This window comes from Tachyglossus aculeatus, chromosome 1, assembly GCF_015852505.1.
Source record: "Tachyglossus aculeatus isolate mTacAcu1 chromosome 1, mTacAcu1.pri, whole genome shotgun sequence".
Lineage (NCBI taxonomy): Eukaryota > Metazoa > Chordata > Mammalia > Monotremata > Tachyglossidae > Tachyglossus > Tachyglossus aculeatus.
Genome location: NC_052066.1, coordinates 48,431,585 through 48,444,113, shown reverse-complemented (window position 1 = coordinate 48,444,113; position 12,529 = coordinate 48,431,585). Strand labels below are relative to the sequence as shown.

General features: G+C 41.7%; 2 protein-coding genes across 3 annotated transcripts in view; one reads left to right on the top strand and one right to left on the bottom strand.

Annotated features, from left to right (window-relative positions):
* The window catches only part of B3GNT5 (UDP-GlcNAc:betaGal beta-1,3-N-acetylglucosaminyltransferase 5), a 40,213-nt gene extending 37,642 nt beyond the window's left edge, over nt 1-2,571 (top strand). For both annotated transcript variants that reach the window (XM_038758291.1, XM_038758363.1), the window contains exon 2: nt 772-2,571. In XM_038758291.1, coding sequence (XP_038614219.1) covers nt 1,084-2,217 — 1,134 coding nt within the window. In that variant the 5' untranslated portion in view covers nt 772-1,083 and the 3' untranslated portion in view covers nt 2,218-2,571. The remainder of the gene's footprint in view (nt 1-771) is intronic.
* Nucleotides 1-12,529, bottom strand: part of MCF2L2 (MCF.2 cell line derived transforming sequence-like 2) — a 491,086-nt gene that overhangs the window by 232,815 nt on the left and 245,742 nt on the right. Inside the window, exon 15 of the mRNA XM_038758478.1 lies at nt 9,026-9,114. Within this exon, the coding sequence (XP_038614406.1) occupies nt 9,026-9,114 (89 nt within the window). The remainder of the gene's footprint in view (nt 1-9,025; nt 9,115-12,529) is intronic.

Here is a 12,529-nt window from a genome sequence, read left to right as displayed (position 1 = left end):
GGGACAACTTGATCCCATGGTATCCCCCGCAGCGCCTAGAACAGTGCTTTGCACATAGTAAGCGCTTAACAAATGCCATTATTATTATTATTCTCTGGCCCTCAGGTATCTGTAAAATAGGGATGAAGACTGTGAGCACCCCGTGGGACAACCTGATCACTTTGTAACCTCCCCTGCGCTTAGAACAGTGCTTTGCACATAGTAAGCGCTTAATAAATGCCATTATTATTATTATTATTATTATTACAGTGGTAGTGGTTCACCTTGTAACCTCCCCAGCTCTTGGAACAGTGCTGTTTTTAAGGGCTCACTAGGTGCCAGCCACTGTACTAAGCGCCTGGGTGGATATGAGCAATTCGGGTCAGATAAGTCCCTTGTGGGACTTGCGGTCTCCATCCCCATTTTACAGATGATGTAACCAAGGCCTGCAGAAGCGACTTGCCCAAGGTCACACAGCAGATTAGTGTAACCGAGGCCCGCAGAAGGGACTTACCCAAGGTCACACAGCATATTAGTGTAACCGAGGCCCGCAGAAGCGACTTACCCAAGGTCACTCAGCAGATAAAGTGGCAGAGGCAGGATTAGAACCCATCACCTTCTGACTCCAGTGCTCTAGCCACTTTGCCACGAGGCCGATGTGACTGAAAAGGACAAGGCCGGATCCATTGTCCTGGCCCCATTGTGCGGGCTCCCACCCAAAGATTGTCTCTTGCTCCCGCAGTCTTTGTTTTATCTCATTAACGCTTCAATTTGCCTCGTGCATTTTGACAGGTCTCCTTCAAAATTCAGATGAGCTGATGGACGAGCTGCGTGAAGCCCGTTGCTGAATTCTGTGAAAAATGCCAGTGCATAGACGTTCCGAGGTGCAACAAACGTTCCTCTTTAATGCCATCTGTTCCATCGCTTTCCCAGACCAACGTTATTTAAAAGAAGAGCACTTGTGAAGGAAGGGTGCCCATCAAATATATAACGCTGAGAAGACTATGCGCCTCAGTGGACATCTAACCTAAAGAGCCTTTGGCGAAGGGGAAAGCCAGAATGTTTTAAAAAGAGATCCTAAACTGGAATAAACTAAGCAGCAGAATGTTTGTGAGTGGCCGGCGAGTAAGAAAATGGCAGTTTTTGCAGTTATTTGCCACTTGCTTCATCTTGTGTGTCATGATTTTTTGGGAACCGCTCGATAATCACATCGTGAGCCACATGAAGTCTTACTCTTATAGATACCTCATCAACAGCTATAACTTCGTGAACGACAGCCTGTCTCTCAGACACAACATGGACGGAGTTGCCAGTTACCCGTACTTGATTAACCACGAAGAGAAATGTCAGGCTGAAGATGTTTTCCTTTTGCTGTTTGTGAAGACCTCTCCCGAAAACCAAAATCGCCGGGATGCAATCAGAGAAACCTGGGGCAATGAACGATATGTGCGAACTCAACTCAACGCCAAAATCAAAACCATATTTGCTTTAGGGCGACCCGCAAATCCTCCGCACAGAGAAAGTCTACAAAGAAAGCTTCAGATGGAAGATCAGAAGCACAGTGATATAATTCAGCAAGACTTCGCCGATACTTTCCACAATCTCACGCTTAAACTGCTTATGCAGTTCAGATGGGTAAACAGATACTGTCCTCATGCTAAATTCATTATGTCTGCAGATGATGATATATTTATCCATATGCCAAATCTTGTCACTTACCTTCAGAGTTTGGAACAAATTGGTGTTCAAGATTTCTGGGTTGGACGTGTACACCGTGGCTCCCCTCCCATAAGGGATAAGACCAGCAAATACTACGTTCCGTATGAAATGTACCATTGGCCCGCGTACCCTGACTATACAGCCGGAGCAGCATACGTAATATCGAATGATGTAGCCGCCAAGGTATACGAAGCATCACAGACGCTTAATTCTAGCCTTTACATCGATGACGTTTTCATGGGTCTCTGTGCCAATAAAATGGGATTAGTGCCGCAGTACCACTTGTTTTTTTCTGGGGAAGGAAAAGCTCCCTATCATCCTTGCATTTATAAAAGAATGATGACGTCTCATGGACACACGGAAGACCTTCACCGACTTTGGAAGGAGGCAACGGATCCCAAAGTCAAAAGTATTTACAACAGCATTTTTGGAAGACTGTATTGTAGAATGGTTAATATTATGCTGCTCTGCAAATTCCATTATATGGACACTTATCCCTGCATAGCGGCATTATCCTAGAAGTACTTGAACATCTGCGCCAATTCACTGAGCCAGGCCAGCAGGAAAATGTCAAACTGCTTATTCAAACCCCCTGTGAAGGTAAAAGCTGACAAAGTCGCATTCACCAAAATGTTGCTTTGTTTCTGAAGTCTACTTAAGTAGTAACTCTCTTCTTTCGGCCTATTCTATATTTTAATCTGAGCGATTCAAGCCTCAGCTAGATCGAAAGTATTGTCAGTGAAGCAAAAATTACAAAATGAGGTTCGGGTACTCAGTGGCTTGTGAAAAGTGTTCAGTAAGTACATTTGAGACCAGATATGCTTTTTCAAGAGTTCTTGTGCTTGTATGTACTTTGGAAAGTGGCATTTCAGAAAAAGGCATTCAGTCTCTTGTACCAGTAAAACCAGCTATCTCAAAAAAAAAAAAGAAGGCTTTTGGAATGGGGAAGGAAGGGAAGGGAATTTATACCACTGATCCATTTGAAGGCAGTTTTTGAAAACTTTTCACAACACTGCAGAAATTCTCTAAATGGTATGTAGCCAAAAATCCATTCACTTTCTTAAAGCAGATTAGCCTATAAAATGGGAAATGGGTGTGCTATCCCTACTTTTGTACTTGGTACTTTTCAAGGGTGTAAGCATGTTCTGTTTGGAATAGAAAGAATGCTTCCTAAAGCGTGCGTGGTCACCATGCTATCCAAGCTCACCAATCTAAGGAGACAGTGCAGCACTGAAGTTTTAACTTTAGATGGACATGATTTTGAAATTTTAAATGTTTATTACAACAGAATTTTGAATGTAATAATAGTGTTAGCATTTAACGTGTCAGAGCTTTTTCTCAGATATTCTTCGGTTATAACTGTCTTCCGATTGATCATTTTTAAAATGGCCAAGGTGATGTGGGGGAAGAGCACTTTATGATCTAGAAGGGGGAAAATCCAAAAGGAAAGTTAAAAAAAACAAGCTTTGTGTTTTTCCTCATTTAAGTCATATATGTTAGCATGTATAAACTATAGGGGTTTTTAGGAGGGGTCAAAAAGTGAAAGGGGGATGAGAAAATTAAGTGCACAAAACAGATGGGGTGGGGAATTGATGCCAGCTGCAAGGATTTTTGAAAAAAAGCTCTAAATTCTTTCCCCCAAATCTAAATATAAGTAGTTGTCTACGCTTTCAGATGTCACTTTTAGAATACTTTTGGCTAGGAAACAGTGAGGTAAAGCCCAAGCTTACATAGAAAATTGGCATAGCTAGAGAGACCCGTTATACCAAATCTGAAAAAATGTACTTGAAAATACTAGGATTAAGATTTCGTATTCAAAATGTTTGATAGGAAGTGTTACAAGATGGGAAAGGTAGGAGAAGAAAATCAAGGGGGCTGGCTTGTTTTTAATGTACCTGAGCATCTCTTGCAAACTTTTTTTTTTAAGTAAGGCAGGCTTAAGTTTGGCACCAAGATATTTCCTGCTTTACATAGAGAATGACTGAAGTGGTGGTTCCTTAATATGAAAGAATAAAGAATTCTCATAAAACAATTGGACCTGGTCAGTGCAAATTTAGGAGTTCTGAAATTCCACTCTGAACTGGATTTCTGAACAGTGTGGTTTCCCCGGTAAAATTAAGCCTGGAATATTCAAGAATAAACCCCCCATCTATACTGCTGGATAAGTAAGATTTAGCAAGTAACAACTTATACGGAAAAATCTAGTAACTTTTTTTTCTATTCCAAACAGCATCATTTACATTGCTCTGGTAGCAATTTAGTTTTAAGCAAAGTGGTACAGTTAAACATTACAAGTTATCTTATTCCAGGAGTAGATCTAAAATATACTGTAGGGATCTTTTTAGCTGGAGGACCAAACTTTCCACATTACTGCAAGTCATATACACCAAAAATTGATACTTTGTGATGAATCTGTGCAGTTTTGTTTGAAACACTCATTCAAATCTCAAATGTATTTCGTGCTCTAATTAGTAACTGTTTAAGTTTGACATTAGTGAAGATTATTCCTGTCTGTCTTTATTGCGGTGCTTTTGTTTACAGCAGGTCTGTATTGGCTACAGCAGGTCTGTTTTTGTTAAACAATTATTTATTTTGAAAGGGTTTTTTCAGGGCCTTATTTGCTCACATTTTTATTTCTGCTTCAGAGTAGAGAAGAGGAAGTTTTGAATTTGGAGAAAATATGATGGCATTCTTTAACATGGGAATTGCTGGAAACTTTCTTAAACTCAAAACATTAATGGTGTAGAATTTCCAAATGAATAGATTCCGACCTTTTCGAAAGGAAGGATAAAAACTGCTAGTGCACCAATGCAGGGCAGTGAAGTTCTTACAGAACCAAGCCCGGATGGTCACTTGTAACAGTTTGGAGGTGGTTGTTCAACAGTATTAATGAAGCTTTTTACATTTGCATCTTTACCCTTTATTATGGATTTTGTACAGAAATGTTCAACTATTTATATTCTTGAATTTGTTCTAATGCAAAAAGAATCTTTTTGTAAAGCCTTTCCAGACTGTCCAATAAATAATTTAAAACTGGTAGCCAAATGTCTATCTTTCCAAGACTTGTGTCTTTCCAAGACATGGTGGAACAGGGATTGCTTATTTCAGCTTATTGATTTGTTTAACTGGAAAACATTTACATTTAAAGCTTTTTCGTCCCAACTTCTGCCCAAGCATGCTATAATGACCAGAAAAGAAGCCTCTTAAAATCTGCCATTTGGTAATGTTACATGCCATTCTGTTGCTTGTGAAAATATCATATTTGTCTATTCCATGCACTTCAGTGTTTCAGAATTTGTGGAGGAAAATGCTTGTGCTTGCCAACAGGTTTCCTGAAACGATTCTGCTTTTTTAAAAAAGTGCAGATGACCTCTTTAATTCTGTGGGGAGGATTTTCGCTAGATTTTTAAATCGTCTCTAATCCCTAAATTCCTGGCTATTTCCCATGCTTTCTCTATTGAAAGATTCATTCAATCGTATTTACTGAGCGCTTACTGTGTGCCGAGCACTGTACTTTAGTGCTTGGAAAGTGCAATTCGGCACAGAGACAATTCCTATTGAACAACAGGCTCCCAGTCTAAAAGGGGGAGACAGACAACAAAACAATAACATCAAAATAGATTAATAGAATTATGTATACACGTTATTAATAAGATAAATAGAATAATAAATATGTACAAATATACACTGAAGGTTTGATGCTTCCCGCTTCTCCCTTTTCTCCTGATGATAATGATGGTATTTGTTAAGCGCTTACTATGTGCCAAGCACTGTTCTAAGCACTGGGGGAGATGCAAAGTTATCTGGTTGTCCCAGGTGGGGCTCACAATGTTAATCTTCATTTTACAGATGAGGTAACTGAGGCACAGAAAAGTTAAATGACTTGCCTAAAGTCACAAAGCTGACAAGTGGCAGAGCCGGGATTAGAACCCATAACCTGACTCCCAAGCCCCAATTCTTTCCACTAAGCCATTCTGCTTCTCCTGATCCCCTTTCCTCCTGGAAGTAAGAAAACTAAAACACGATATATTTTTGGTAAAGATAAATTTAAGCATGTCCACTCCTGAAAGCCCTTGGTATGAGCGAGAGGTGAACCTTCTGGGAGAGTTTTTTAAAAGCGTTATCTCATTCTGGGTACAGCCTCCCCTCCACCTGCTCCAGAAACCATTTTTCCTTAGAGGTATCACCAAAATATTTTCCTATTAATTGGAGACATTAGTATTGGACTGTTCACATTCGTTATCCTCCTCACCTCCATCATCTGCCATATCACTGGCTTCTCTAGTGTCAAGAACCACTCGCTTGCATGTATTCCTTAGGGAAGGAAAGCAGTTTACCAATTTTCATTAAAATCTGCTTACACTCTAATACTGGGCCATCCCCTTATGAAATTGCACAACAGAGCATGCTACGTTTCTTTTTACGGTGTTAAGTGTTTACTATGTGCCAGTTACTGTACTAAGCAGTGGGGTAGATATTCATTCATTCATTCTCGTATTTACTGAGCACTTACTGGGTGCCTAGCACTGGACTAAGTGCTTGGGAGAGTACAAGATGATGATAAAAAAGATAATCAGATACAAGATAATCAGGTGGGACACAGTCCATATTCATTCATCCACTCAATCGTATTTATTGAGCGCTTACTGTGCGCAGAGCACTGTACTAAGCACTTGGGAAGTACAAGTTGGGGCTCACAGTCCTAATCCCCATTTTACTGATGAGGTAGCTGAAGCACAGAGAACATTAGTGACTTGCCCAAAGTCAAACGTCAGATAAGAGGTGGAGCAGGGATTAGAACCCAGATCCCTCTGACTCCCAGGCATGTGCTCTATTAATCAATCAATCAATCAATCGTATTTATTGAGCGCTTACTGTGTGCAGAGCACTGTACTAAGCGTTTGGGAAGTACAAGTTGGCAACATATAGAGACGGTCCCTACCCAACAGTGGGCTCACAGTCTAGAAGGGGGAGACAGAGAACAAAACCAAACATACTAACAAAATAAAAGAGTAGATATGTACAAGTAAAATAGAGTAATAAATATGAAAAAACATATATACAGGTGCTGTGGGGAAGGGAAGGAGGTAAGGTGGGGGGGGTGGAGAGGGGGAGGAGGGGGAGAAGAAGGAGGGGGCTCAGTCTGGGAAGGCCTCCTGGAGGAAGTGAGCTCTCACTATTAGGCGACACTGTTCATTACTTACTTTGTACGTAATCAGGCAACCAGTTTACTTCAAAACTGGTCTTTGACAAACGTTTCTACTTCCTCATGGATGCCAACTTAATTTGGACCAAAGCAGGCTCAGCTTTGCCCTACAGACACTTCTGGACAAGGTGGGCAGCCTTAGCCGCCTCAACCCATCCTGCCCAGTGCAACTGGAGGAGGTCAGAGGTAGAACCAAAGTATTGGCTTTATTTTTGCCCCCTTGCTGTGACTATATAGCAATTTTTCCTTGCTTTACCCCACACTGGGACGTGACCTGTGGGAACGAGTGAAGGCTTCGATGGGGCCTCAGGATCTTGGCGGGGGCAGTGGAAGAAACTGTGGTGGTGGCAACAACTGTGCAAGCAGGGTTCTAGAAAACCTTTATCTTTCTCTCTATTTCCTCTCCATTGTTTTTCTCTCCCTTCCTCCTTTTTACCCTTTCCTCTTCAAACTTCACTCCCTGGATGCTCCACCCTTCACCACTATTTCATCCACAGCTCCAAAAGAAAAATTTCCTTGGAGCCATAATAAAAATGGCTTAGGAAAGCCCAATGGACAATGTTGCCAAAGGAAACAGGCCTGTGAGGCCTGTGGTGGCTCAGAGGGAGAGTAACAGCCTTGAAAGTTTGGAGGCCTAGGTTCTAATCCCCCGTCTGGTATGAGAGTTGAAAAAAGATTGTAAATACCTAGGAGGGTTTAGAATAGATCACCTAAGAGTGCTGAGATAAAATTTTCTTTTAGACTGTGAGCCCACTGTTGGGTAGGGACTGTCTCTATATGTTGCCAATTTGTACTTCCCAAGCGCTTAGTACAGTGCTCTGCACATAGTAAGCGCTCAATAAATACAATTGATGATGATGAAAACACCCTGAAAAACGTGTGAAGGGGCAATCCTATCTAGCAACAGTCATCCCTGGATCCCCGCGCCCTGGGGGGACCCATACACAACACTGGAGTATAATTAATAAAATGGATTTTCAAGCATTCAATGATAATTATTACATATCAGAGTTCCAGCTCCACCTGCGTAAGACTTGCATGCTGTGAGAACATATTTTTGACCAGAAAGGGGGAACTTCTTGGAGCTCTCAATTAGGGTAATAGATTTAAAACCCTCAAAGGTTTTACTTTTTAGCCATTCCTCCTAGAGGTTAGAGCCACATGAACCTCAACTTATGAGAGGAATCAATGGTAAGTATTACACAGCTTTTAAAAAGATGATTCTCTTCAATCTATCTGGGCCAGTCTCTGTTTCCTCCTCTTCCGCAGTCTCCTGGAAAGACAACTACGTGATTGAGCTCCTGAAGGGTCAGGATGGGAATGCCTAAAACTTTTAAAGCACTCGGCCCAAACTGGAAATTGTCCTTGGGTGAACCAGGTCCTCAGAAGGGAATTCAAGAATGGGGAGTTGGGATTTCCCTTTGAGGAACATTTGAAGGGTGTGACATCATTATGTTGTATGCAGCCCCCTTAATGTAATGCCATCGTATGGAATGGATAAGGAGGAGGGCATACAGTTTTCACAGTCTTCTAGACTGTGAGCCCGTTGTTGGGTAGGGACCGTCTCTATATGTTGCCAACTTGTACTTCCCAAGTGCTTAGTACAGTGCTCTGCACACAGTAAATGCTCAATAAATACGATTGAATGAATTGAATGGATTTTTCCCTGTCTCACTGCCAAATATCTGAAGCCATCCTGTTTTCTCATACATCTTTAATCCCACTTAAATCCCACCACATGCCTCCTCTTTTTGGATTTTTAGAATCAACTTCTTAAAATGTCACATTTTGAAAACTGCTTGGATATAACTGATTCACGTAAAACTTAATTTAGTCATTATTTCCAATAACTCTTGGGTTTTGGACCAAATTTCCCATGTTAGTACCGATTTCCATGAACTTTTTCGTTAGACACTAACATACCTTCCACTGAATAAATAGAATGAAAGTTAATGACTTGACGGCATAAAACAAGACAAGAACTCATCCCCATGTCAGCAATCGATGTATGCAAGAGAGATAGCTGATACATTGGAATGCCCCCTCACACTCTACTTTCATCCCAACCAAAAACGAAATGAGAAAAGTTTGACAAATACCAAGTCATTACTTCAATCTTACCTCCTCCGGGTGGAAAGATTCTCCTCACTTTCACTCGTCACCAGAATTCTGCTCGTCCCTCCTTGGCTGGCCTCATGCATCACCTCGATCTAAAAATAAAGACACTTTGTTAAATTCTAGGGGCCATTTTAAGAGTTGGGCTTTTCTTTGAAAATGTATTAGAATGTGTGTATATATACATACATATATATATATATTTTTTTTTAATTAAAGTGTACTAGTGTAAGCAACGTGGCTCAGTGGAAAGACCGCAGGCTTGGGAGTCAGAGGTCACTGGGTTCTAATCCTGGCTCTGCCACATCAATCAGTCAATCAATCAATTGTATTTATTGAGCTCTTACTGTGTGCAGAGCACTGTACTAAGCGCTTGGAAAGTACAAGTTGGCAACATATAGAGACAGTCCCTACCCAACAGTGGGCTCACAGTCTAGAAGGGGGAGACAGAGAACAAAACCAAACATATTAACAAAATAAAATAAATAGAATAGATATGGACAAGTAAAATAGAGTAATAAATATGTACAAACATATATACATAAATAAATAGAGTAATATGTACAAACATATACAGGTGCTGTGGGGAAGGGAAGGAGGTAAGACGGTGGGGATGGAGAGGGGGACAAGGGTGAAAGGGAGGAGGGGGCTGAGTCTGGGAAGGCACATTCCTGGCCACATGTCTGCTGTGTGACCTTGGACAAGTCACTTCACTTCTCTGAGCCTCAGTTACCTCATCTGTAAAATGGGGATTAAGACTGTGAGCCCCATGTGGGACAACCCGATCACCTTGTATCCCTCCAGCATTTAGAACAGCGTTTTGCACATAGTAAGCGCTTAACAAATGCCATTATTATTATTATTATTTGTTAAGCACTTTCTATGTGTCAAGCACTGTTGTAACCAGTACGGTAGATATAAATTAATCAGGTCAGTTACTTTCCCTGTCCCACATGGGGCTCACAGTCTGTGCTGTCTTGCTCCTCTGCTTTTCTTGGCTGCCTTACCCACTTTGTGGGTCTACTGCTTACTGCAGCCTTCATCCTTTGCAGATTTGAATATCGCTACCTTGCTTTTGTATAGTAATGAATTGTTCCAAAGACCTTTCCCTTCAGTTATCTTCTTTTATCCTCCCAATATCCATGTGAAGTAGAGAGAGGGGCACCTTTTCCAGGTGAGGAGACAAAGGCAAAGAGAGGTGAGGGTGATTTTTTTTTCCAGTGTTACAGAGCAGGCCAGCGGCAAAACTGAAGTTTCCTGTCCCCTAAAACGCTGTGCTTTCCAGTAGGCACGTTTGCTGGGAATTCCCAGCTTCTTCACCTAATGGGGGAAGCCATGTGTAGTGGCTTTTTGACCCTTAAATGACAGGTGGTACTTCACAATCAATCAATCAATCACATATATATATATATATATATATTTTTTTTTTTTTTTTAATGGTGTTCTTTCTAGCTGGTCCTGTGCTAAATTAAGCTAGCAATACTTTAATTGGAAGAATCCCAATCTTTCCCTAAATCTGTTTGTTTAGAGAAGCAGCGTGGCTCAGTGGAAAGAGCCCGGGCTTGGGTTCGAATCCCGGCTCTGCCACTTGTCTGCTGTGTGACCTTGGGCAAGTCACTTCACTTCTCTGAGTCTCAGTTACCTCATCTGTAAAATGGGGACTGGGGAGCCCCACATGGGACAACCTGATCACCTTGTATCCCCCCCAGCGCTTAGAACAGTGCTTTGCACGTAGTAAGCGCTTAACAAAATGCCATCATTTGGTGCCAGTGAAACAAGGCAGCAGATTAAAGTGGTGTTGAAAGAACAAGGAAAATAAGCTATTGATATGTGCAGTCATTGGTACGAAAAGCAACATGGCCTAGTGGAAAGAGCATGGGTCTGGGAGTAAGAGGGCCTGAGTTCTAATCCTGGATCCACCCTGTACCTGTTGTGTGACCTTGGGTAAGTCACTTAACTCCTCTGTGCTTCAGTTCCCTCATCTGCAAAATGGGAATTCAATATCTGGTCTCCTTCCTATTTAGAGTGTGAGCTTCATGTGAGACCTGTTTCCACCCTAGCACTTAGTACAGTGCTTGCCATATAGGAAGCAGTTAACACATACCACAGTTATTATTATTATAATTCTTAGATCCAAGGCCAAAACGCTTAACCTATCTTGCCTGTTTTAAAAGTTCTGATAAAAATTAGATGCCATTAGGAAGCACTGTAGAATTTGTCTATCTGGAGAGAATGTGGTATGATTTCTGGAGAAATGGTTGCACGCATGCACGCTCTGACAACCATATTGAGGGTACTGTAACACCCATTTTGTTAAGAGAGTGACCTCCTCACTATAGAACCAATCAATCGTATTTATTGAGCGCTTACTGTATGCAGAATACTGTACTAAGCGCTTGGGAAGTGAATGACACTCCAAAAGCTTTATGATAAGAATAATAATAATAATGATGGTATTTGTCAAGCGCTTACTATATGCCAAGCACTGTTCTAAGCACTGGGGGCATACAAGGAAATCAGGTTGTCCTACATGGGGAAATCAGGTTGTCAATCAATCAATCAATCGTATTTATTGAGCGCTTACTGTGTGCAGAGCACTGTACTAAGCGCTTGGGAAGTACAAGTTGGCAACAGATAGAGACAGTCCCTACCCAACAGTGGACTCACAGTCTAGAAGGGCGAGACAGAAAAACAAAACCAAACATATTAACAAAATAAAATAGAATAGATATGTACAAGTAAAATAAATAGAGTAATAAATCCGTACAAACATATATACATATATACAGGTGCTGTGGGGAAGGGAAGGAGGTAAAGGGGGGGGATGGAGGGGGGAGGAGGGGGAGAGGAAGGAGAAGAAGGCTCCCTGACCTCTTGCCATTGAGGCGCTTGAGTTTGATGTATTTAGCAATTACTATGTGCAGAGCACTGTACTAAGAGCTTAGGACAGTACTCAGCGTGGCTCAATGGAAAGAGCCCGGGCTTTGGAGTCAGAGGTCATGGGTTCAAATCCTGGCTCTGCCAATTGTCAGCTGTGTGACTTTGGGCAAGTCACTTCTCTGGGCCTCAGTGACCTCATTTATAAAATGGGGATTAAGACTGTGAGCCCCCCGTGGGACAACCTGATTACCTTGTATCCCCCCCCCCCCAGTGCTTAGAACAGTGCTTTGCACATAGTAAGCGCTTAATAAATGCCATTATTATTATAGAGAAGTAGCGTGGCTCAGTGGGAAAAGCACAGGCTTTGGAGTCAGAGGTCACGGGTTCAAATCCCGGCTCCGCCAATTGTCATCTGTGTGACCTTGGGCAAGTCACTTCCCTTCTCTGTGCCTCAGTTACCTCATCTGTAAAATGGGGATGAAGACTATGAGCCCCCCGTGGGGCAACCCGTTGACCCTGTAACCTCCCCAGCATCTAGAACAGTACTTCGCACATAGCGCTTAATAAATGCCATCATTATTTATTATTTATTTACTCTGCACAGTAATGATGCTGGTTTACACAGAACCA